The sequence below is a fragment of the Vombatus ursinus genome, unplaced genomic scaffold (genome assembly GCF_900497805.2).
Source record: "Vombatus ursinus unplaced genomic scaffold, bare-nosed wombat genome assembly UNPS02014808.1, whole genome shotgun sequence".
Lineage (NCBI taxonomy): Eukaryota > Metazoa > Chordata > Mammalia > Diprotodontia > Vombatidae > Vombatus > Vombatus ursinus.
This window is the reverse complement of record NW_020954586.1, coordinates 6,062,865-6,088,950: the sequence shown is the minus strand read 5'-3', so window position 1 is coordinate 6,088,950 and position 26,086 is coordinate 6,062,865. Positions and strand designations below refer to the sequence as shown.

The window sequence follows — 26,086 nt, the reverse complement described above, 5'->3', positions numbered from 1 at the left end:
ACAAGCAATCATCTAGTTTGTCTGAATATCTGCAAGGACAGGGGGCTCACCACCCATAAGGGCAGCACAGTCCACTCTGGGCCACTGGATTTAAAGCCCAGCTCCTTTTAACTCCAACTCCTTGGTCCAACTTTTGTACTCTAGAACCTCAAAGACAAAGCCCTAATTCTGCCCTTCACAGATGGGAATTTACAATGTCTCACTTCCCTTCCATTCCTCTTTTTGAGGCTGTTTCTCTAATGGGGGCAGTAGCAACCATACCTGGGCCTGACCTGCTTGCTGGGAGCTAGTTCAATCACGCCTGAGATGAAGTAGGATTCACAGCAGGCCCTCCATTCTATCTACTCTTTGGTCCTTGGGAGACATTTGAATACTCTTTGGACATCCCAAGAAGAAGAGAGAGTCCAAGAACAGACCCTGTGCCTCTCATACAGAAGTGCTGCCCTTCTCCTGTTTGGGTAATGGGTGGTCCTAGATGATTGCAGGGGAGTGATAAAGGAAGCATCAAGGCTAATCTCTGCTTTTTGCCACCAGAACATGCTTCTGCACAATCTTAGAGCAGGAAGGGTCATCCATAGCTGTGAGGCCCACCGCTGCCTCAAGCAGCTGGGAGGAGGAAAAATCTGGCATCTAGCCACTGCTTGCAACCCCACTGCTGGACAGCCCTCACTGCTATACCCAGAGAACAGGAGGAAGAAAGGCCAAGTCTGAAGCATCCTTATCTTTTTATCCTGTTTATATCTCCCTTGACTTTTGTCCTACTAGTAACCAGCTGGTCTTGGGTCTGGCTAGCTGACACTGCAAGCCGTTTTTTCTGTTGTTATGGAAACACAAGTGCTGTGAGGCCTTTTCATTTCTTTTACAAACCCAACAAAAACAGCACTAGGGCCCACATGTGATAGAACTAAAGCCACCTATAGTACCACGTACTGTCTGTCTTGCTGTTCCTGGCACTGCCAGATGGCACAAGCCATCTCCCACCTCTGTGCCTTTGCCCTGGCATACTGTGAGTACACTCCTACCTCACCTCTACTTTGGAGAATTTCTCTCTTCCTTTAGGATACAATTAGGTGAAGCTTTTCCTATTTCCACCAAGTGGAAGCATCCTTCCTAAACCTTTCACCCTAACTCCTTGCATATTTTCTGTACAAACATACACCTCTTGTTGCTCTTTAGAGAAAGTAAGTTCCTTAAGAGTTGGTCTATTTTTTGGTCTTTGTATCCTTAGCATCTAGCATAGGCACAGCACCTGGCACACAGTGGTGTTTAATAAATGCTTGCTGACTGACAGTTGTCTGAATTCTGGTGTTGCTGATAATGTTGGTGGCGCAACCTCACCTCTACTTAGAAGACAGAAATCAACTCCCTAAGTTTAGGATTCACTGGAGCAAATAAGTAGTATTTGAGAGATGAGGCAGTGCCAGCTAGCAGGTTCAACTCTATCACATTCAAAAAGGCTATCCCCGCCTTCTCAATATAAGTAATGCCCCTTCTGCCAGAGCTTATGCCCCACCCTGGAGAAAGGTCCAACCCTTTGGGGGGAAGAACACTCAGGCAGTAAGAGGTGACTTCCAGGCTCTGTGCCAGCCAAGGGGCTCCATCAAGAGCTGCTATAGGACAAAGAAGTGCCAGGGGCAAGTTTGGCCATCTTGATGAAACGGCAGAGCTCCCCAGGGGCACCGACACCGAGTTCGAGTGTTGGTATCTCTCTAAGCACCTAACCCCCAGGGAACGATGTAAGTAGGATCTGAGAGAATCCCTTGTCTCAAATAGCTTCTTAAGAAAGTGGTGGAGCCTGGTTGGTCTCACAGAAGACTCAGCAAAAGATCACTTGAGACTGTGATCCACCCTCCTTTGGTTAACTGCTAAATGTCGCCTCATCTCAAAGCACCATTTTCAGTGTTCATTTTCTGCAAGCAGCAAACTTGTCTGGCATGGGATGGGGGACGTGGGAATCTGTTTAGTACTTGCTGATGAAGGATTTTCAAAGAATAAGAGTAAATAAAGTATGCTCATGGTGAACACTCTTGGGAGTCCAGTGAAATCCTCTGACAGTTCTGAAGGCAATTCAATGTTAGGTTCACAGACTTAGAGCTGAAAGGGGCCTTTGAGGCCACTGGGGCAAACCAATCCGAAGTAAGAAGGACCACACAGAAAGCGGCCCCAAGTCTTTGCCTTGGGACCTCCTGGGATGCCCGAGGCTGGCTTGAATTTTGATTGTGAATAGAAAAATGAGTGTGATGCTGCCTTTAGAGCCAGAGGACTTGTGTGTGAATCCTGCCTCCGTCTCTTAGAACCTGAGTGACTGAACAAGTCAGCTTTCCTCTCTGGGCCTCAGTTTCCTCTTCTGTGAAATGAGAGGTTGAGCCTGATGACCCCAAGGTCCCTTCTGGCTCTAAATGGATGATCCTAATGGGGATAAGAGAAGCGGCAGGTAACAGAGACTGGAATGAAGGGGGTCCTAAGTTCTGTCAGCTTGGACCAGCAGGGTCCACCAGGCTGGAAAAGCTCTGAGTACTGTCCCTGCAGCCTCCCAAGTCTGCTTTCCAGGGCTGGCCTCACTGAGTACAGGGAGGCACAGCACCGGTAAGTCTCTAGCCACAGCCATCCATGCAGCAAAGACCGACACAAGATGGTGCTCAGCTCTGTGTGGCCCCCTTCCACTTCCTTTTCTTTCTTTTTTTAAAACTTTGACCTAAGTTTGCTTAGATTCCATGGACTTGATACAAGAGCATTTGATATGAATCAGTAAATACAACTTTGTTACAAAGGTACATGTTGAGAAAAAAATAATTTAAAAAAAATAGCTTGATGAGTGGACCAAAGTGGGAAGCAGATGCTCAGAACCGGAGGGCTTTCCGATAATCTAGAAATGTTCACTGAGCTGCTGGGAGTCTCCATGTGAGAGCCTCATCCAACGACCAGTGAGGAAATGCACTACAGGAGGGGCTGAGTCATGTTGGTTGTGATGTTTTTGTTATATAAAACCAGAAACCCAAAGGAAATGGCAGCTAAGTGGAAAGACGGCTCACAGCGGATGGGCCTCAGAGGAGAGCAGAGGCATTGGTGGAATTAATTTTTAATCACATCTCCAAAGGCAACAAGAAGCATCATTTCCTGGAATTTGCTCATCCTATATAACAGTGCTTATGACAGAGATTTTCAAAAAGACCGCCACGCCAATAACAGCAGCCCCTGCACCAACATCTGCTGCAGCGGACGAAGAGGTTGAGAAATTCCTCAACGAATCTGAGAAGAGCTTCCAAATTTAATTGAAAACACCACGCTTTGTTGTTACACAGGGACTTCAAGGGAAAAAGGGAGAAATAGGCAAGGTCAGTGAAAAATGTTGGAAAATATGATTCACAAGTAATGAGAGAGGCCAAAGACTTAGACAGTCTACACAGAAGACTCCCATCTACACACCACAAAGGGTTTCCTCTAGAAAAGAAAAAGAAGATGCTAGACATGGTGAGCACCAAAAACACTACACAAGTGAAACGGAATGTACTTTAAGAGAAAGGAAATGCGAAGCGCTTGTCAGTCCCTCTGCTGGGTCTTTATCCAGGCTGTGCCCACTCACCAGGTGTCCCCCAAGGTTCCATCCCACACCCTTTTCTCTTCTTCCTCTGTCTTATCTCATTCAGTGTCTTGTTTGGTTTGTCACTGGGCCCTCAGGGGTTCAATGACAACAGACCTCTATGCAAATATATGTACGCATACATATACGCGTATACACACATACACACAAATGTATATTCACACATAAATACACAAACATGCATATATAAGTATATGGAAAGGATTTCCCTGTTAAATATGTATTCTATGATACAATATATATATATATATACACATAATAAATGATACAATATATTTCTATAGATAACACCATGATCTACTATGTCAATATATTATATTAATATCAATACAACAGTATATATTAATATATTACATTATCTATACATCCCCTCACCTCTTTCCTCAGTTCCAGTCTCTCTCACCCTGTACCTGATCTGTTGCCAAGTCTTGTTGTTTCTCCCTTCACAATATCTCTTGTGGACATCCCCTTATCTCTACTCACACAACCATCACCTTGGTGCGAGCCCCCATCACATCATGCAGTGACACTGGCCTTCCTGACGTCCACTGTCCATGATAGTCTGTCTCCCAACCCTGGGACTGTCATGGGTCAGCTTCCCTGGCTTCCTTTAAGGTGAAGCTTAAATCCCCTTCCCCAGGGCAGGAGGCCTTTCTAAGTCCCAGAGTTTAGACACAAATTTGTGAAAATGTACAGAGAAGTAGGGAAGATTATGAGCAGAGAGAAGCAGAGGAGGGAACAGCGACTTCAATAACACTTGGTGAGGGACTTAGGAGAGTGAAGTCCATCTGAGGGCATGGAAGGTTGACCCTAGAAGGTGGACAGCAAGCAGAGGAAAGCTCCAGAAGTTCAGCTCTTTCTGTCACCAAGGACGTTGGACTCTAATAACACAGGCCCAGGTGCATTTCTGGAGGATGTGGGAAAGACACTGAAGAAAACAGTGAGAAAAGGACCAGACCAGATCACGTCTATGCTGACAGTGACATGATGATGAGGACAGAGGGATCAGTTCTTTAGGCATATGACAAAGGCGTGGGAAAAGCCTTGGTCCTTATTACTAACAACCACCAATACACGTGCCTGTCTACTTTCTCACACATCGGACATTTTTATGGGACTAACCTATAAACCCCACCGTGACACAGAAGGGAGCAGAGAGGCTTATGCAGGGGCTATTCCACAGTTGACCCGATCTCGATTATTACACAACTGAATGAAAGATGTCAAGAAGACACTTTCACTACAAAAAGCCTTCTACTTGGTAGAGCAGAAGGCCACCTTGAAATCTCTCCTCAATTAGGTGTCTTCCATCCATACACAAAATAGCCAAGTCCACATGCAAAAGGAATTTGTATAAGATGCTGCTGAAGGCCCCAAGCCCTGGCACACTCTGGAGTCTTTTCCATGAGACCTACAGTCACTCCAAAGACTGGTCTAGCCACACAAAAAGGAGAAATAAAGTTGATACAGGACGCATCTCAAGGCCTACCCTGATGCATCGGCCCAACGTGGTGGTGAATGCGTTCTGAGGCTAGGCCAGCGAAGTACAAGCTGTGGTGGGTCCTACGAGGGTGGGAAGGCTTTGAGTAGAGACTGCATGTCTGTTGTCCAGGGATCGGTCTAGAGGCTCATCACCAGGCTGGCTCCAGAGCAACGAAACCTGGCCCACGGGAAGACTCTAACAAACAGCTAAGCAGCTGCAGACCGGCTGTGACTCACATCCCTGCAGTACCGACCTGATCCAACCACAGATCACTGAAGTATTGAGAGAGAAAGCTGGCTGTCTGGATTAGGACACACAGAGGGAGGGTCATCAGAATGCGCCCCTTGCACAGGAGCATGAGATGCACGATGAGCTGGGCCCCGAGGGGACCAGGAGAGGGGGCAACATCGCATGGGGAAGATGGAGGGCCGGGGGAGGCAGGGACCAGGCAGCTGGACAGTGTTGGCTGAACCAGAGCTAAGTCTCACTTATTTCAAGTCCCATTTGAGATCATCAGATTCTAGCTGCACCCCCCTGCAAAAAATCCCAAAAAACAAAAACAGAAACTTAGACACATTCTTAGGGGTCTGCTGGCACAGGAGCTGACTTGTCCACGGAGATCTGATGCAGGCGAGAACAGTCACAACCTCAGAGAACAGCTGCACGTGCACACGCGCGCGCGTGCACACACACACACACACGCGTGCGCACACACACACACCATCCTGAAGAAGGATGGATGGCTCTCACTCTCTGTGATCATTAACCCAGAACGTGACCTCACTGATACTGCAGGCAGTCTCCGTGGGCTTTCCTTCTGTGCTTGGTTGATGGGCCTGAGGTTGTGGGCTTCCTGCGGTAGGAGGCGGACGCTGGCAGCCACTGAGCAAAGGTGGCGCCTCGATTCGGGGTGTCAGTTCAAGGAGGGGAGACAGGAGCCCTGGGCTCCAACAGGTGGCTTTTCTTTGTTCTTGTGAAGTCTTGTGGTTCTTGCATTAGTCATTGCCAGCTCCATCCCTCCCCTGCACCTGATGAGCCACGAGGCCAAACCTACCAACGCCCTCCAGTGTGGGAGGAAAATGTGATTTCTTAGCTCTTCTCGGGGGTCAAGGAAGGTTATTATCATCACACAGTGTTCGTTTCTGAAACAGGGTGGCCTGAATAGAATTTGGGGCTTCACCTGGGTTCGAATCCTGTTTCTGGCAGTGACCAGCTGTGCAACCCTCGGCAAGTTTCCAAAGCCCATGTGGCACTCTGGCCATTTGAAAGTTGTGTCCATTAGATGACATCACTGTTATAACATCCTTTGTGTTCACATTATTGGAGTAATAGTGAAGATTATTTTCTGGGCTGATGGCCATGGAACTTCCATGTTTCTCCAAATTCCTCATATTAATTGTTTCTTATAATACAATCCGAATCCAGACTTACGCAGCGGGCACTCACTTTATCTCTTAGCCACTGTGAGGGAGGTCTTGGTCTACTGGGCTCTTGCCCTCCTTGAAGTGACTCCCGGCAGTGGGATCTCTGGGTCAAAGGGCAGTAACACTTTCGTCACTGGAGTACAATTTCATGGCCTACTGGTGGCCGGCTCAGGAGATAACAATGGGTTCCAGCTGACCCTTTCTGCGTGTTAGATCGCGTTGGTTAGGGTTGGAGAGCAGACTGCGTGGTGCTTCAGGCAATGCCATTTCACTGCGATCCAGAAGCCAGAAACAGCCCAAACCTGCCTCAGCCTGAGAACGTTCTTGTCATCTCCATAGAGCCAGCATCAGTTTGAACACGGGCTTCTTCTCTCTGTCAACATGATTTAGTTTTGTTCTTTTATTTTTTCCTTTTGGAAGACTCTCAGTGGAGACAGTATCCAAGGCAGAGAAAAGGGACCACATTTTTGGCACAGAGCCTTTGAAGGAGAAGCCTGCTGTTAGCCAACAGAACAAGCAAGTTGGTATTTCTGTTCTACAATTCTTTGTTTCACATGAATACAGGATGGAATTGTAAAGGGGCCAAGGAGAGAGCACCTACATCCTCAAACACTCCAATTATCAGAAAAAGAATGAGGGAGAAAACACATCAGAAGCTGTGGTCTGTCTGCTGGCTGTTCAACTGTTCTTGTAGGTGGGGAAAGACACACACACTAAAACCCTTTCAAACAGCAACTATAAATAAGTGGGCCAGCAGAGGCATGCAATCCTGGTCTGTGCCATGATGCTCACCACTAGGGACCAACGTGGCACCGAGGATGGTCAGCATCCCGTAAGCGTCTGTGTGACCACCGAGCATGGCTGGAGGCACCTACTATGTGCTGAGCACTGTTCTAGGCATTGGGGATACACGGGAGTGTGGAGAAGCCAGGGAAGAGGCTTTAGACCTCCGAGGCGGGAGTGAGTATTCAGGGCAAGCCCCAAGAAAGGGGGTGGCTTCACAACTGGGCCTCAAGGGAGAGATCTGCGCAAGTCTGTCTTAGGCAGGGGGAAAACATGAGCAGAGACATGGAGTCATGAGAGGGCAGGGAGAGAATGGGAGAGGGAACGGGGTCTGTTTGGCCAGACTTGAATCTGTGAAGCTGGGAGATAAGGCTAGAAGGGTAAGTTTGTTCTAGGGGTGGTCTGAAAACAGACCCACCAAGCCACCCACCCCATCGGGGACTTCCGTGATGGGCTGCCTCTACTCTAGAACTGCCCCTTCCTCTCTTCTGGATTCTTCTGTGACCCAAATCTCACAAGCTAGGAACTTTCATTCCTTATTGCTAACATTTACAGAAGTGTTTTAATGCGCAAAAAAATGTTTTCTATGCCTTATCGCAGTTGATTCTCAGACTGGGAGGAAGGGGCTATTTTTATGCCCAATTTATGGATGAAGAAACTGAGGTTGAGAAAGTTGTCATACAGCTAGTAAGGATCTGAAGTGGGCTGAACTTGTCTTGTGTGACTCTGCTGACTGCCACTCCACATGTGATGTCAGAGGCACCTTCAGTAAAGTCCCTCCTCTCCCCCTAGCCTCACTTTCCCTACTTCCTTCACTGGTTCACAGCCAGACCAGGCATGGGCTGTGCTTGAATGGGATGGGGGAAGGCTGTCCTGCAGCCCTGTTCCCATCCTTTATGGGGGGGCTGGAAGAGGAGATGAAAGCCCAGCCACTTCCACAGTAATTAGGAGGAAGGACCACATTGGAGCTGATGCTGGGAGCCCCAAGACTGGGGAACAGCTGCCTCTCCATAGGACCATCATGGCACCACTGAACTCTCCTTCCCCTAGTTCCATGGCTGGCCAAAGACCTGGGACCACTCTTGTCATAGCCTTTCCTCCTCAGTCAGTTAATTAATAAAGATTTATTAAGTGCTTACGATGTGCTAGGCACTGTGTTAAGTGCTGGGGCTACAAATAAGAAAAGGAAAGACAATTCATGCCCTCAAGGAGCTTATAGTCTAATGGGGAAGATCACACAGAAAAGGAAGGGCCTGGCCCAGGGGCATGAGGTTCCAGTCTATACCAAGTGAAGCAGCTGATGGTAAATAAGTCAGTGGGAAAGCCTGGGCTCTCTAAAAAGGGGGGTCTTGGGAGGAGCTCATTGCTCTGCCCTCCAGCTCCACAATCAAAGAGAGAGGCGAATATATTGTGGAACGTGGTGTAAGATGCTGGTCCTGGCTTAATTTCTGCCAGACTGCTTTTCCAGAAGTTTTTCAGTAATTCTTCCCAAACAGGAAATTCCTTCCTGTGTAATTTATGCTTTTGAGTTTATCAAACACTGGGTTGCTGAGGTCAGTGATTTCTAGTTTTTCCTTGTCTGTTCCACTGATCTACTTTTCTATTTCTGAATCGACACCAAATGATTCTAACGACTGCTGCTTTACAATGTGGTGTGAGGTCCGAAAGTGCGACGACTCCTTCATTCCTGCCTTTTTTCATTATTTCCCTCGGTATTCTAGATCTTTTGTTCCTCCAAGTGAATTCTATTCACATTTTAGCTAGGAGCTCACGTTCTAATGAAAGAGACACCGTGTACAGAAATGATACATGCCAGATCCATGCAGAGATGGATGGATGGATGGTAGAATTAGGGGGGAAGGCGCTCCAGGGCAGTTGAGGGGATAGGGAAGGGCTCCTGGAGGGCCTGGGGCTGAGTCTTTGAAGGAAGGAGGGCTTCCTAAGAGGCCGAGGTGAGGGAGAACATGCCATGCCTGGGCACAGTCAGTTCAAAGGCAGAGGGAGGGAAGGACTGCTGTGTGTGAGAGACGGCAAGAAGGCCACCATGGCTGGATTGTGGGGGAGTATAAGGAATAGGCGTCACACGAAAAAGGGATTCAAATGGTTTTGCGTGGCTACCAAGGCAGAACTGGAAGAGGGGAGGAAGCTGCAAAGAGGCAGGTTCAGGCTTGAGGCCAGGGAGAATTTCCCAAAATCTGTCTCCCAAAGTGGAACGCGCCACTTTAGGAGCGGGGGGCGTCTCCTTCATTGGCCTCCGTGAAGCAAAGGCTCGATGGCGCTTGTTGGGGAGGCTGGGAAGGATTCTTTTTCAGGTATGGTGTGGACTGGACGCCCACTGAGGGCCCTCCCAACTCTCACTCCTTGTCAGCCACACACAGACGGTGCCAGCCTTGTGTGACCAGCACCTCCAAGGGTCCTGTTCTTTGGGACTCTCCCATCCTTCAGTCTCTCTCTCTCTGCCCCAGATGCCCCACACCAACCCTTTGTCCTCCCCATGACTTCGAGGCCCTCCGCCCCTCCCTGCTCTGGCCTCCCTTCCCTTCTGACCCTTGAGTTGATCAGTTCAACCCATGATCACTTACCTTTCATTCCCTCGCCCCTTAATCTTACCTTCACTCCTACCTTTCCAAACCCAAACCCTGGGTTATCCCCACCAGCTCCTGCTCATGTGCTACTGAACCTTGCTGGAGTGTCCCAAATCTCAAACGGGCCCTGATCTGGTCTGTCCTTTTACTCTTCCCTGGCATTCTCTGCCTCAGTCATTCTGAGCCTCCCTCAGGCCTCCTACATGCAGAAGCCCTCTCCTCCTCCTTTGGCTGAGAAAACAGAGGCCGTCTGCTGGGAGCTCCCTCTTCTCCTTCATCCCCGTCCTCTTCTCCTCCGCGCCGTCTCAGAGAACAGGCCGCGGGGGCTCTCGAGCCCTTCTCCTTCTGGAGCAGCCTGGCTCACTCACCCTGTCTTTCTTTTATCTTTGATCTCTCCTTATTCACAGACTCTTTCCTTACCGCCTACAGTACATGTCTGGCCCAGAGCGTCACTTCTTGATTCTGCCTTTCTCTCGAGGCACTGCTACTGGACCTCTCTTGTCTCACAGGCTTGCAAACTCAAAAGAGCTAAAATTAAATTCTTAATCCCCCCTCCATCCCCCACTTCAACATCCCTTACTGACCTCTCTCTCATCCTCCATCCCTCCCTTTCCCCTCTCCCTTCCTCCTTGTCTCTCCTTCTCTTTCTCCTCCCCTCATGTCCCATCAATTGCCGAGTCTTACTGACCCTACTTCTTCCACCACCCTCCATCCTCTCCTCTCTACTCACACAACCTCTCCCCTAGTTCAGATCTGTGTCATGTCTTGTCTGAGTGACTGCAATAGCTTCCTAAGGGGTTTCTCTGCCCCTCGCCTACCCCTCTCCAATCCACCCTCCCCTGGCCAGGCTTATGTCATCTTCCTCCCTCCCTTCCAGTTCATGTGGCCGGCCCCGTGTGCCCCATTGTGACATCCCATGTCTAGAATGTGCTCCCTCCTCCCTCACAAACCCCAAAGCGCAGCTCTGACACTGGCTCCCAGGGATTATGACCTTTATCTTTTCAGAAATGACTTTGCATAAGCTTTGGTTTTACTTCCTTGTGCACATACCGTATTCTGCCCTCCTGCCCTCCCCCAGGAGAACATAAGCCCCTTGAGGGCAGGCCATATTTTGTTTTTATCTTTGCCCCAGCACCTAGGCACAGTGCCTTGAATGCAAACGTGTAGCAGGCATGTGTCATGGTGAATTATGAAACTGTAAGTGAGTTAGAAAAGGCACAGGAGAAGACCTGAGAAAGAGGCTTCTATTTGGGCACCTTGGATAGGATTCGGGCAATTTACAAAACTGCTGTCACTTGACACAAAATTTAACATAAGAGACAAAACAGATGAATGGGGACAGGAGAGACAGGATGATTCTGAAATCCAAGGAACATTGGCTACTTGCTTTATGGTTTGAAAAAGAGAGTGAGGGTGGAGTGGCTGGAGCTGCTGGAGCCAAGAGGCACAGGACAGTTTCAGCCCCCCGCCACCACTGTCGCTGCCCAGAGACCGCTGAACCTCCCCTGCATCCACCCGCCATCACTCGCTCCAGGTGCAGAATATTCAGTCATGGATAAAAACGAGCTGGTGCAGAAGGCTCTCAACAGGCCGGCAGACACGCTGCCATGGCAGCCTGCATGAAGTCTGTCACTGAGCAAGGAGCTGAATTATCCAACGAGAAGAGAAATCTTCTCTCTGTTGTTTACAAAGATGTCATAGGGGCCTGGAGGACATCTTGGAGGGCTGTTTCAAGTATTGAGCAAAAGACGGAAGGTGCTGAGAAAAACCAGCAGACGGCCTGAGAATACAGAGAGAACTGAGACTGAACCAAGAGATGTCTGCAATGATGCCCTGTCTCTTGTGGGAAAGTTCTCGATTCCTAACGCTTCGCAAGCAGAAAGCAAAGCTTTCTATTAGAAAAGGAAAGGAGACGACCGCCATTCTTTGGCTGAGCTTGTGGCTGGTGATGACTAAGAAAGGAAGAGTGGATTGATCCCAACAAGTGTATCAAGAAGCGTTTGAAATCAGCAAAAAGGAGATGCAACCAACCCATCCAACGAGACTGGGTCTGGCTGTGAACTTCTGTGTCCTGTTACGAGATCCTGAACTCTCCAGACAAAGCCTGCTCCCTTGCAAAGACAGCTTCGGATGAGCCACTGTTGAACTTGATCCGTTAATGAAAAATCACACAAAGACAGCGCACTAAGAATGCAATTACTGAGAGACAACTTGACATTGTGGACATCGGACACCCGAGGAGCTGACGCTGAAGCAGGAGGAGGAGGGCAGAGCTAACCAGCCTGGCAGCTTTTGTCTGCCTCGTTCCAAAATGACCATTTGTCATCCAGGCTGTCCCACAAATGGTTTCTGCTTATGATTTATGACAGGTTTATGTTTCTTCTATTTGGATTTCTGTATTTCCCATGTGGTTTTTATTTTAAGATTAGGGGAGTGGAGCCAGTTAATATTTGGGGAGTTATCTGTTTTCATCTGAGGTGGCCAATATGGGGATATGGAATTTTTATACATGTTTGGTACTTTTGGTCCATTGTGATTTCACAAGGCTGGTGTTAAAACAGCTTCCATGTCTAAGCAAAGAAAACTGCCTCCATATTGGCCTGTCATGATTGGGGGAGAAAGGGATAATTGGTTTTAGCTACAGGTATAGTTATTGTGAGTACTTTAGGGTTGGAGCCCTTAAGGCTCCGGTGGATACATGTCCCATAGATATTATGTCATTCTGTGTGTATCACTGGAACACACAATCTCAACGTGTACACCTTTAAGAGTGCAGTTGCAAAAATGTTCTTTAAGACAAAGTTTTAACCCAATTTACTCGGGAGAAGGGCAGAAACAGTTCACCTTCCATGATTTGTAAAGTTACCCGCTGTTCGCTTTCATTATTTCTGCTATGCTCATTTTGTTTGTATTTAAATGGTCTAGGCGACTTCAGAACAAATGTACAAGTAGAGCTGCAGTGAAAATGAATTACTTGATATTCATGAAGTCACCATACATCAAGCATGGCAGTGAAACAAAGCCCCAAGTGTTTAACTATTTTTTAGCTTTTTTGCTTTTGTGATTTTTTTTTGATACCAGCCTCACATGCATGTGCTGCAAAAACAGTTAACGGGGAAATAGCCTGGGATGGTGGCTGGCTTTGCTTAATGTCATATGGAATTTCCATGAACAAGCCAAGTGTAATTGTTAAGGACATGGGCATTAAGTTGATGGAAGAGGAAGTTCCAGGAATGGAAAAAGAGAGTGCGCCTACCTTTTTGGCAGCAGACTCTCCTCGGGGTGAAGAGCAGGAAGGAGACATCTTCACCTACAAAAACCAAGGACAGTTTTGTTACATGTCAGGTTTCTATGACTAAAACTCAAGGAATCTGGGGAGAACAAGGGTAATTGAGACAATACAGACATTTCCCCCAAAGCAATTTACATATATTGCATTAAACACAAACGGCCCAAGGGCCATAGGAGCCCTGTGGAGCTCGAGAGATCAGAGACACCAGCAGAGGAGGAAACCCAGGAGCATTAGATTCAGAAAGGTGTCAGTGAAGGGGCTGGGGCTAAATGGAGCTGGCTGACAGTCTGGACGGCGGTCTCCACATGCGGTGGCTTTACTGATGACTTCTGTTTTCACAGTCACAGTCCCTTTCCTAGGCACCCCACCCCACCCAGGGGGCCGTCTCTTATAACAAAGACAAATGGTTCAGCAAAACCAGTGTTCCCGAGGAGCACGTGCTAGGGCATACAGAACATACTGTGCCTTCAGCCCCAACCCATCCAGAGGAAGGAGGAGGGCACGTTTCTTTACCTCTTCTCCTGGACTAGCACTGGCTATTACCATTCTTAGCATCACCTTTTAATGGACAGCCAGAGGAGTCTGGGAGGTGCACACCAGTTTTTCAGAGAACACCGCACTAAAATGGATGACTAATGTCACAAAGCACAAAACAGGAACCCTGCTGCTGCTCTCCATTCCACACCATCTTCCAGGTTACCTCCTAACTGGTCTCCTCGCCTCCAGCCAGCCCCTCTCTGACCTGCCCACGTCATTCCCCCTCCCCCCCCAAACCCACGTTCAAAGATCTTCCATAGCTCCCCACTGTCCAGAAGATAAAGTCAAACCTCTCAGTGGGGAGAATGCTGGCCAGGGTTTAAATCCTGCCTCAGGTACTTATCAGGTCTTTCAGCCTCAGTTTCCTCATCTGTAAAATGGGCACAAGAATAGCACCTGCCTCACACAGCTGTGGTGAGGACCACGTGAGACACTAGATGAGTGGCTCTTAGTAACTCAAAGCTCTACGTAACTGCTGCTATAGTAATCAATCCAATCCAATAAACACGAGCCTGCACCATGCTAAGCACTGGGGGAGTCTCAAAGATTGTGAGTTCCTTTCAGTCTTATTTCTTGACTCTATTGCAGCCAGACGGACCTCTGTGCAAGCCGTCCCTGACGCGTGGCACAGCTGCTCTGGCCCCCTCCCTCTCGAACCACATGCCCCAGATCTGCTCGCCTCCACCGACGGGACCCCTCCAGGAGGACGGGACTGACTTAGCTGACTGGTCAGCAGGGACTGACTTAGTTCTCTTAGCAGCCCCAGGGCCTGGTGGGGAGCAGGAGCCTCACAAATGTTTGCTGAAGTCAGGATTAAAAATGACCTTGTCAGGCTAGAGTGCTGGGCCCAGATTAAAAACACGGAAATTTCGCAGGGGTAAATATAAACATCTGGCATTTAAACTAAAAAGATAAATCTCACAAATCCAGGATGGGAGAAGGGAAGGAAAATGGTGTGGCAACAGTTCCAGTGACCAAGGTCTTTGTTTGCAGGAGGCCACACTCTTCAGCTGCAGAAACAGCAATGCAGGGCTCAGATGCCAGGGAACTCAGCCTCCAGCCCACCACGTCCTCAGTAGCGCCCCTCACCCGTGGCTGCTCGAGCTCTGAGAGGAAGAGTCAAACGAACCCTCCAAAACCCCGCTTTCTGGCTACCGCTCCCCTACAGGAGATGGCCTATTTCCCACCCCTGCCCCAGTGGAAGGGAGCCTCTTTATCCCAGCACAGTGGCTGGCCCATGGGGCCATCCTTGATCTCTCCACTGCCTTTGTTGGCCACAATCCCGATCCTTCAGACACAGGGATGCTCCAGGATGTGTCGCCATGCAGCCCTATGGGGAGAATGCTGTGTTTCATAAATGGGGCTGCGTGTGAAGGAGCGGCTGGGGATCACTCTGCATCTGGTCCAGTCTCCTCTTATTCCAGAGTGAGCCAGGGGGGTCGGATCATTGCTTACGCGCAGAAGCAGGGCCATGCTCCTGGCCCGAGGTGGGAGGGCAATGGGCCCATCATCATTCTCCTTCCTCTGTTCAGTGGAGACCCTTCCTGGACCCCATTCTTCTCGTGTCATGTGCTTACACGATCTCTTCTGGGCAGCCTTCACATCTTCTAGCAGGAAGCCCTGTCACTGGGACTTCCTGACAAAGCAGCAAATACCTTGCGAAGCGTCGGTCTAGGTTTGAGGCCTCACTGGCTATTGGGTAATCACAGATCCCCAAACAAAATTATCTAGGTAACTTCATCAAAAAGAACTTATATGATCTCCATATTCATATACCACAACTTGCTCAGTCATTCCCCAATGGATGGGCATCCCCTCAATTTCCAATTCTTGGCCACCACCAAAAGAGCTGCTATCGATATTTTTGTACATGTGGGTTCTTTTCCCATTTCTATGATCTCTCTAGGATATAGCCCTAGAAGAGCTATTGCTGGGTCAAAGGGTATGCACATTTTTATAGCCCTTTGGGCATAGTTCCAAATTGCTCTCCAAAATGGTTGGATCCATTCACAACTCCACCAATAATGCATTAGTGTTCCAATTTTCCCATATCTTCTGCAACATTTATCATTGTCCTGTTTTGTCATGTTAACCAATCTGATAGGTGTGAGGTGGTACCTCAGAGTTGTTTTGAGGAAATGCTCTATACTTTACACATGAGACTCAAGATGAGTGAGCTCACTTAGACTCATCTCTAGGTCTTAGAGGGCAAATGACTTGCCCAAGGTTCCACAGGCAGAGTCGGGACTGGAAGCCAGGGCGTGCCTTCAGCCCTCATCCCTGGACCCAGGTTCTTGGTTGTCCTCTTACATGTTCTGGTTAGAATGCTGCACATCATTCAAATCCAGCATATTCAGTAGAATTACCCTACTTAATTCTGTGGAATTTTAAGGATAATGATCATTATTTATTTTTTCGAATGCTGTCTGGAAGCCAGGACTCAAACCGTCGTCTGCCCAGACTGTTGCTGAGGGCCAAGGGTCTCCAGATGGTCGAGGAGCTCGCTGGAAGAGCTCCACATCTCCTCACAGACTCCCACCCAAATCAACAGCTCAGTTTAAAGTACAATGAACACGAAATCTGCAGACCTATAACACCAATGAGCCTAGAGACAGATGTGAGCCTGGACAACGAAGGTCCCAGGTAACCGCAGAGAGAGTTAACAGTCTGGAGGCTCAAGCTCTCAGGCGTCCCTCAGAAAAGCCCATCTTCTACCTACTGGGATTCTTCTAGGAAACACCTCGGGATAATCATAATAAAAATGACAGCTGTAAGCTTCACAGCACTTATTCTGTGCCACGGCCGAGCTAATCGCTTTATAACTGTTGTCCCAATTGATCCTCACAATAACTCTCTGTTCATTATTTCCCATTTGTCTTGGATGTAACTTATTTTTACACACACTTGCATGTTGCCTGCCCTGTGACTGGGGACCTGGATACTTCTTTTGCCCATATGTCTCCCCGGACAAATCCTTTCTGCTGCTGTTTCTGCAAGGCTTGTGGCTGGTAACGTGTCTCAGCCTGATTTCTATGCCTACCACAGGCTTTTCGATGGTCTTCTGTAGATATTCCATTTTAATTTCTCAGAGACTGTGAGATTCATACAAAATCATCAAAAGAGGAGCGGCGTTAAGAAGAGGGGCCTTTGTTGTAGGGAGAAGCTTGGGGTCATTCAAAAAACATTAATTCCATCCACCAAAACCCATTTTTTCTCCCTCTTCCCCACTGAGGGAGAAAAAAGAAAAGCAAATGCGTGCATCAAATAGGCCCAGGCAAGCGAATCGGTACACTGGCCATGACCAGAAATCCTGCGTCCATCTGGCCTGAGTCCATCCCACTTCGAGCATGAGGTGGTGGCACCAGTCAGCAGTGGTTTTCAGGAGCCAGGGCTGAGCACTGTGTGATCGGCAAGGCTTAGGGTCACTTACAAAGTCACAGAATCTGGGACTGAGAGCTATAAGGGACTTCAAGGCGTCACGTCCAGCCCCCTCCTTCTACAGCTGAAGAAAACAAGGAGGCCCAGGGGGGTCCTGTGACTTTCCCTACAAGGTAGCAAGCACCAGCAGGGGGATCCAAACCCAGATTGCAGGGTCCTTCCACTGAGCTAGGCTGCTGTCTCATTCCTGAAGGCATCCAGCCTGCTCTGCTCTTCAGTTCTGGGCCCAGCCTGCTGTCCCCTCACTGTCTGAACAGAGACGCCAATAAAGAATCATAGAGTGCTAAGGAGAGAACCAGCATCTGGCCTGGACTCTCGCTTTACAGATGAGGAAACCGAGGCGAGGACTGGCCCATGTTCACCTGGCTGGTGGTCAAAGGCAAGTCTCTGTCTGAAGTGAGACTAGAGCCTGTACCTTAGTAAAGAATTCCCTAGAGAAGCATCCTGGCACTTCCTTCACTCTCAGGGTGAAAGGATGGCACGCCTCAATCCCATTTCCAAAAGAGTTCAAGCAGCCGCCGTTCCCCGTGACCCCGGAGCAGAGCACAGGATGGACTCTGTGGGCTCCAGGCGGGTGGGCTGCCTGGGCCTCCTGTCCTCCATCTGCCCACTTCTTCATCCCCAGCCGATCTGTACCAGGTACCTCCAAGTTGCATGACACTGGCCTTGGGCAGGGACAAGGTATTCTCAAGGCGCTTCTCCTCACGTCAATAAGAAACCATCAGCTCTGTGCTCTTCTGAATCTGAGGACAGACCCAATGGAAAGTGCATTCATCTCTGGCTGCTCTGTGTTTTTCAAAAAGAGACGTTGCCGCTCCCAGGCCCTGAAACCTCGCTTCCCAGCTAATGTGTTTATAATGGGGACTATTGATTTTTAAAGCAGAAAGATCCCCCCAAACAGACACTGTACCAGCATTCCTACTTGGCTACATAAATATAAAATAAAATCATAAATTAGCCCGAACAGGAAATAAAAAAAAACAAAACCAAGCAATGTACGATGGATGGTTAACAGAAAATGATGACTGGAGATTATAAATAAAACATCATCTACTGAATAAATAATTACTTCGAGGAGCTAAATCATTCCCAATGAATAAGATTTTCAAAATATATCCACCAAGAAAAATGAGAATTTTTTTCAATTGGAACACCTTGGACCAAAATGGGAAAGCAAATCAACCTTTTCCACCAGGGGAAAACCCCTCCCTTCCTTTCTCTCCTGCTCGTTCCTCTCCTGTGGCCGCCTTCAGGGGAGGGGGCCAGGTGCACTGGGGCTGGGGCTGGGGAGCTCTCTTTCCATTGGAGAGGATTTGCCAGCTGCTGAGATGGCTTAATGCAATCACTTAGTGCCAGGAGGGGCAGCTCCCTCCCCAGAAGAGGCTCAGTTACTGTTTGCCCAAGTGCAGCGTGATGACGGTGTGTGTGTGATGACGCTGGAGCTGCTGCACGCTTCTGCGTGTGTGTACCATCAACTGGTTCCTTATTTTTCTCGTACAGAGAACTGATTCCTCCCTGGAGTCAATGCCAGTGAGGCTGGCGATGTGCTACTCTTTGTAAAACGGGGATCACCCTTCACTGGGGGAGGAGAGAGGATCCAACGGAATTGCATGTATAACAAGCTCTATGAAGAATTCTACAAACGTCAGCTCTTGCTGTTATGAGGAATATGATACACGTGACATGAGCTTGAAGGCCAGCCTGGCCCTCTATCACTTCCTGGTGGTGTGACCTCGGGCAGGTCACTTCCCTGGGGGATGGGAGGGGTTGGATCAAAAAGCCATGGCTCGGCTGACCAGATGACCTGGAAGGTCTCTTAGATCTATGATTCTAGGACTGCCCCAGTGTAAGTGTGCCAACCCTGGCTGGGCCTGGCAGAAGAGCTAGGAGCACCGTGAATGGAATTAGGAAAATGGGGAGACAAAGACCGCCGACGAAATGAGGCTTTCCCACTGGAGGCTTAGGGCTGGCTTTGTGTAGTCAGCCCATGGAGAGGGGCTGAGAGAGGGTGTGGGCACGCCTGGTCAGCTCTGCACAGAGAGGCAGGCCTTGCATGCCCAGGGGCCTGGGCCTCGTCCTGCTGGAGGAGCGCTGAAGGCACCCTACGTGGCCGCCGGCCCCCTGTGCACACCCCGCTTGGGTGAGATCATGGTGGCTGCCCAAGCAGGTCGCGTGAAAGAGGTGGGGGATGAGGGAAGGGGACCGTTTTCCTGTATTCCTCTGCAGGCTCTGGGAGAAGGCAAGCTCCCTGAGGGTGAAGATGCTTCCTTGTTCTTTCTGTATCTGGGCATGAGGCCCAGAGTTCAAATCCCATAAGATGAGGTTTAAGTGTGTCTGGCAGCACAGTCTGTGCCAGGCTGGGGCCCTCCCACTGCCTTGGCCCCCGCACCGGTCTGGGGCCCACTGGGCTCCGAGGTCACAGGCCGGGCTCAATGAGAAGAAGGTGTAGGAGCAAAGCCAGACGCCCAGGACGGGGAGAAGGACTCGCTCAGGGCTTTCACTTGCTGAGGAAATGCTGGCGATGCAAAGGACAGTGACCGCCATGGCTGTCACAGCTGCCACAACCAGGGCACGTCCTCTCAGGAAGGGGGGGGTCGGTTGGTGCGGCTCTTCTGTGCTGGCGGTCAGGGGAGTGGGAGGGCGTGGAGGCCCAGCTCCAGCATCTGGCAGCTGGGTGACCCCAGACAGGTCAGGGCCCCTCTCTGGGCCTCAGTTTCCCCATCTGTCACATGAGGAGCTGGACTCTACCACCTCTAAGGCCCCTTCAGGTTCTCAGTCTGATCCCGCGACCTCCCTGGACCTTAGCGTCATCACGTATCGAACGAGGCGGGGGGTGACCGGGAAGCAACGGGAGCCCCGGTGGCCCACGGGGCTCTTACCTGCGTCTGGGCGAGCTGTCCTTTCTTCACGTCAGAGGCGTTCTCATCGAGCTTCCCTATTTTGTTGCTTGAATTGCACCGATAGCACATCCACCTGGCCTGGCTCCCCGTGCCCACGGCGCACTCTTTGTTGAGCAGGCACAAGGAGTGATAGAGGTGGCCACAGCTGCAAGACGGAGGCACTGGGTCACCCGCTCTGGACCCCCATGCTCCCCAGGCCCACCAGGCCAACCTGCGAAAGGTCTGAAGAGACCCCACTGAGGCCGGGGCGAAGGTGGGTCTGAGCTGGGATGGGGGAGTCAGGACACTCTCCCCACATGACCGTGGACAAGTCACCACCATCTGTCACCGGTGGCTCCTGACTGCACCTCCCTGCCAGAGGTCTGGGGATACAAGGATCCACATGGCCCAAGGGCTCCCCCCTTCTCCCACGCTGCTCGCCAGAGGCCCGGCTTGGCTTCGGGGGCTCCCGGGGTACAGGGGAGACACCCCCCAGCCGGCTATCCCTGCTGTGCTCCTCAGGGTGACCTCCCCAGCTCATCAGAGACGTCTCTGGCCTGGGCCAAAGCCACGGCACTGACATGTGGGGCCCCCCCCCGCCTGGGCGCAGGACAGCACGTACCTGAAGACAATGATGTCGTCGGCCACCTCCTGGCGCCGCCTGTACTGCTGCAGGCAGATGCAACAGTAATCCTGCTTCGGGTTTAACCCTCGCGTGACCGACGCCCTCAGGTTACAGAGTGACCAGTGCAGGTCGTGGTTCAGGAGGCTGGTGGTCGTTTCCAGGAGTGTCTGGGAGGGACGACAAAGAGGACGTGTTCAACAGGCTCAGGAAAGTAAAACAGAGAAAACGAGGGACGGCCGCCAACTCCTACGTGAAAACCCTGAGAATCTCTGAAAGTTGTAAAGAGACCAGACGGCAGTCACTGGGGCCACTGGGGCCAGGTCTGGGAGGACCAGGGAGAAGATGGGGGCCCTGCCCGGGAGCCGGCCCTTGGGGCCTCCAGGCTCCCCAGTGACCACGAGATCAGAAGGTGGGTCTGACCTCGTCACTTCACTGTGGCTCTCTGCTTCCCGCCCTGTTCTCAGGATACCCTGAGCCGGCTTCACCTGGGCTGGGCCAGGAAGAGACTGAAGTCATCCCCGGGGGTTCTCTGTGAGGCTGGGAAGCAGCACTCCCCCCCCCCATATCCACTTTATACTAGTGCGTGAAGGACTGAATGCCCAGAATGTCCTGCAGGCCTCTCAGGTAGGCTCTCCTGGATACGACCACCTGCCAGGGGTCTCCTATCATCTCGATGACCCCCAGATCTTCCAGTCACTTTCTCCCTGTTCCAATCTTGGATCCCCCACCCCCTGCCGGCTGGCAGACAGACTGAATGTCCCAGACATATCTCAATTTCACACCTCCAGAACATTAGTTTCCCCATAAACCGACTCTTCTCCCAAACTTTCCTGCTCCCAGGGAGGGCATCTCGGCTTCATAATCCCAGCCTCCTCCTGGGCTCCTTGCCCTCCCGCACCCCCATGCCCAAATCTCACTGTTTCTACCTTCACTGACCCCTCTCCCAGCTGACCCCTCCTCCATATTCAGACCCCTGCCACCTCTCACTGAGGACTGCAACAGCCTCCTACGTGGTCTCTGCCCCCTCCGGGCCACCCCACACACTGAGGCCAAAGTAAGTTTCCCAACGTGCAAGTCTGACCATATGACTTTCCTACTCAACTAAATTCAGTGGGCTTCCTGTTACCTCTAGAATAATTATAAACTCTTGCTTGGCCTGTATCTTTCCAGGCCTCGTGGACTGAGGTCTAGCCACAATGGCCTTTCCGCTCCTCGCACAGGACCCTCCACCTCCCATCTTCAAGCCTTTGCACTGGTCAGCCCCCATGCCTGGAATGTCCTCCCTTCGGACTGCTGCCACACAGGTCCCTCTTTAAGGCTCCATCTTCTCGATGAAGTCTCTGCTGAGCCCCCAACTGCTGCTGCCTTCCGTCCCCCGAAACGAGCCTGGACTCGAGCATTTTGTGGCTCTGCATTTATTCACTCTCAGTGTGTGCTGTGCCCATCCCTGTGGTTGGTGCTGCCTCCTTACATCTGTGTCCCCAGCACCTGCCGCCGGACGCTCCCAGCACGTCAGCTGTGCCGTCATCAGCCGCTCTGCCCCGTCTCTCCCTGTCCTTCCCAGACCCGACGCTCAGAAATGATGCTGTTTCTCATGACGCAGATGGCGTTGGGCCTGTTCACGAGGATCTGACCTTCAGAACAGCCTTGCGAGGTAGCGCCTGGTCTGGTCTAGAGCTCCCATCACTGCTGCAGATCTGTGACTACTCTGCAGGGAAGGGTCGGGGGCACCGAAGGGCGGCTAGATGGTGCGGTGGATAGAGTACCACGCCCGGAGTCAGGAAGATCTTCCTGAGCTCAAATCTGGCCTCAGACACTCACTAGCTGGGTGACCCTGTCTGCCTCAGTTTCCTCATCTGTCAAATGAGCTGAAGAAGGGAGTGACAAACCACTCCAATATCTCTGCCAAGAAAACCCCAAATGGATTCTGAAGATTTGTCTGGGACTGAAACGACTGGGGGACCAACAAATGGGGGAACAGCGATTAATTTCTTTAGGGGATACAACTCATTGTTATGAGGTGCTCCCAGGGAAGAAACGCACTCCGCCAATGCCTGCTTGGCAGCTTAGGGTCTTGGAGTGGCCTCCAAGAGGGCGAGGAACTTGCCCAGGGTCACACAGTTCAAGCAGCAGATTAGGCCACAGAGGGTTGGTTTCAAGGTCAAGGAGCGTAGGACCACTCATGAGACTGGGGAGCTTCTCTTTCAGATTTGAGGCAAATAGGTTACCTAGTGTGGCCAGGTGCTGCCGCTGTGGTCCACTAAAGTGCCCAGGGTGCCACCAGGGCCCACTAAAGCGCCCAGGAAACCGCCACCAGGACCCACTAAAGTGCCCAGGAAACCGCCACCAGGACCCACTGAAGTGCCCAGGGCACTGCCACCAGGGCCCACTAAAGCAACCAGGGTGCCACCACCGTGGTCCAACTAAAGTACCCAGGGTGCCACCACCAGGGCCCACTAAAGTGCCCAGGGCGCCACCACCATGGTCCACTAAAGTGCCCAGGGCGCCACCACCAGGGCCCACTAAAGCGCCCAGGGCACCACCACTGTGGTCCCCTAAACTTCCTAAGGCATGGCCGTCATTGCCAAAGAGCATTAGCAAAGTCTTGGATTCAGTCACTAAAGACAGATCTTTACTGCGGGCCAGAACTGCCCCGCCTGGGACTTACTGAGAAGCTGATCTAATGTGGCAAACCTGAGTTAGGGGTCCCTGCAATTGCCAAAATCAATTAGGTGTTCACTGACTTTCCAGGATGCTGGCTCAGTCTATCTTTATTTTTTGAGAAGATATAATTATGAATTTTTAAACGTAGAAAGTCTAGTTGTCTCCTTTGCCACTGATTTTAAACTATGTATCAGTCAATCAACAAGTTTTTACTATGTGCAGGCACGATGCTTACCATATATACTGAAAAGTGAGCATATCTTAATAAGCTTTTACTTTGTCACTGAGTGTTTTTTTAGGCCAATTACTCTACGTAAACAATATGAAAAAACAAACACAGACGGTTTAACGAGAAAGATTCCTCCTCCTCCCCACTCATTTTCATTCTACACAATAAATCCCCAACAGCAAATCTGTACTGAAAAAAAAAAAATCAGCTGAGGTTTGTTTCTAGCATCAGATAAATTCAGAAACTCAGAAATGTGTAATGTTACTTGTTCATAGTTAAAGGTGTCCAACATTCCCAGGATGAGTCCTTGGATCTCGCCAAGTTTTCCTCTTCCATAAACTGGATCCTGTAGAAAAAAAATCCAAAAGAAAGAAGCAAAGTTATTTTGCATGTTTTCAGACTTTATGGAAGACATTACTTTCCGAGAAAGAAGGAACACGACTCTAGGCATTCTTCTGTCTGTCCCTTCTTGCACTCTGCAGGCCATGCAGGGGACACCCCCCCTCCAGTTATAGCCTTTCTGGTTGTCTTAGTGATGCTATTTAAAAATATATCATTGGTTCTCACTGCCCCCCCCCCCCCCCCCCCCCGGTAACCGATGTAGTCAGTCAGAATAAGTCAATGTTGATTATGTCTGAAAACAAGCCCCACTCTTCCTCTCTGGAGCCTCTGTCTCTGCTGAGAGGTGGGAAGCATGAGACTTTCTTAAACTTCAAACACCTGCAATAAAAGAGCCAACTTAAGGCACCCAGGTTTACTTAAAAAATAATTCTCTCAATCAAGTAAAAAATCACTTGAAATAATAAACAAATTTAGCAAAATTGCAGGGTATAAACCCACACAAATCATCCGTATTTCTGTATATTACCAACAAAGCCCAGCAGCAAGAGGTAGAGAGAGAAATTCCATTTAAAATTACTGTAGATATCATAAAATATTCAGAAGTCTACCTGCCAAAACAAAACCAGGAACTATGTGAACACAATCACAAAACACTTTTCACACAAATAAAGTCAGATCTAAATAACTGGAAAAATATCAGTTGCTTATGAGTAGGCTGGGCTAATATAATGAAAACGACAATTCTACCTAAATTAATTTATTTATTCAGCACCATACCAAACTACCAAAAATTGTTTTATAGACCTAGAAAAAACAAGAACAAAATTCATTTAGAAAAACAAAATGTCCAGAATATCAAGGGAACTAATGAAAAGAAATGCAAGGGAAAGTAGCCTAGCTGTACCTGATCTTAAACTGTATCATAAAGCAGCAATCATCAAAACTGCTTGGTACTGGGTAAGAAATAGAGTGGTGGATCAGTGGAATAGGTTAGGTTAGGTAGGCAAGACACAGTAGTCAATGACTACAGTAATCTACTATTTGATAAACCCAAAGACCCCAGCTTCTGGGATAAGAAATCACTATTTAACAAAAACTGCCGGGAAAACTGGAAAAATGTATGGCAGAAACTGGGCATAGACCAACATCTTACACCCCATACCAAGATAAAGTCAAAATGGACACAGGATTTAGATATGAAGACCAATACTATAAGCAAACTAAAAGAGCAAGGAATAGTTTACCTTTTAGATCTATGGAGAAGAGAAGAATTTAGGACCAAACAAGAGACAGAGAACATTATGAAATGCAAAATGGATAATTTTGACTACATTAAATTGAAAAGTTTTTGCACAGAGCCAATGAACCAAGATTAGGAGGGAAGCAGGAAACGAGGAAAGAATTTTTACAACCAGTGTCTCTGACAAAGGCCTCATTTCTGAAATATATAGAGAACGGAGTCAAATTTATAAGAATACAAGTAATTCTCTATTGATAAATGGTCAAAGGATATGAATAGGCAGCTTTCAGAGGAAGAAACTAAAGCTATCTATAGTCATATGAAAAAATGCTCTAAATCTATTGATTAGAGAAATGCAAATCAAAACAACTGAGGTACCACCTCACACCTATCAGATTGGCCAACATGACAAAACAGGACAATGATAAATGCAGAAGATGTGGGAAAACTGGAACACTAATACATTGTTGGCGGAGTTGTGAACAGATTCAACCATTCTGGAGAGCAATTTGGAACTATGTCCAAAGGGTTATAAAACTGTGCATGCCCTTTGATCCAGCAACACCACTACTAGGTTTATATCCCAAAGAGATTAAAGGGGGGGCAGGGAGAAGGACTTCTTTGTACAAAAATATTTATAGCAGCTCTTTCTGTGGTGGCAAAGAAATGGAAATTGAAGGAATGCCCATCAATTGGAGAATGGCTGAACAAGTTGTGGTATATGAATGTAATGGAATACTATTGTGCTATAAGAAAAGATGAGTAGGTGGATTTCAGAAAAACCTGGAAAGACTTATATGAACTGATGCTAAGTGAAATGAGCAAAACCAGAACGCTGTACACAGTAACAGCCACATTGTGAGATGACTGACTTTGATAGATTCAGGTCTTCTCAGCAATGCAAGGATCTAAGAGAACTCCAAAAGACTCACGATGGAAAATGCTATCCACAGCCAGAACTATG

General features: G+C 49.2%; 1 protein-coding gene and 1 pseudogene across 6 annotated transcripts in view; one reads left to right on the top strand and one right to left on the bottom strand.

The window, feature by feature from the left end:
• The window catches only part of VPS8 (VPS8, CORVET complex subunit), a 185,225-nt gene that overhangs the window by 10,593 nt on the left and 148,546 nt on the right, over nucleotides 1-26,086 (bottom strand). For 5 of the 6 annotated variants that reach the window (XM_027875404.1, XM_027875405.1, XM_027875406.1 and 2 more), the window contains exons 42-45: nucleotides 23,806-23,886; nucleotides 20,645-20,814; nucleotides 20,023-20,188; nucleotides 13,133-13,186 (exon numbers count right to left, since the gene is read on the bottom strand). In XM_027875404.1, the coding sequence (XP_027731205.1) occupies nucleotides 13,133-13,186; nucleotides 20,023-20,188; nucleotides 20,645-20,814; nucleotides 23,806-23,886 (471 nt within the window). Of the gene's footprint in view, nucleotides 1-13,132; nucleotides 13,187-17,734; nucleotides 17,887-20,022; nucleotides 20,189-20,644; nucleotides 20,815-23,805; nucleotides 23,887-26,086 lie in introns of those variants that run through there. The other variant, XM_027875409.1, reaches the window with a different exon arrangement.
• LOC114052687 lies at nucleotides 11,219-12,165 on the top strand (annotated as a pseudogene).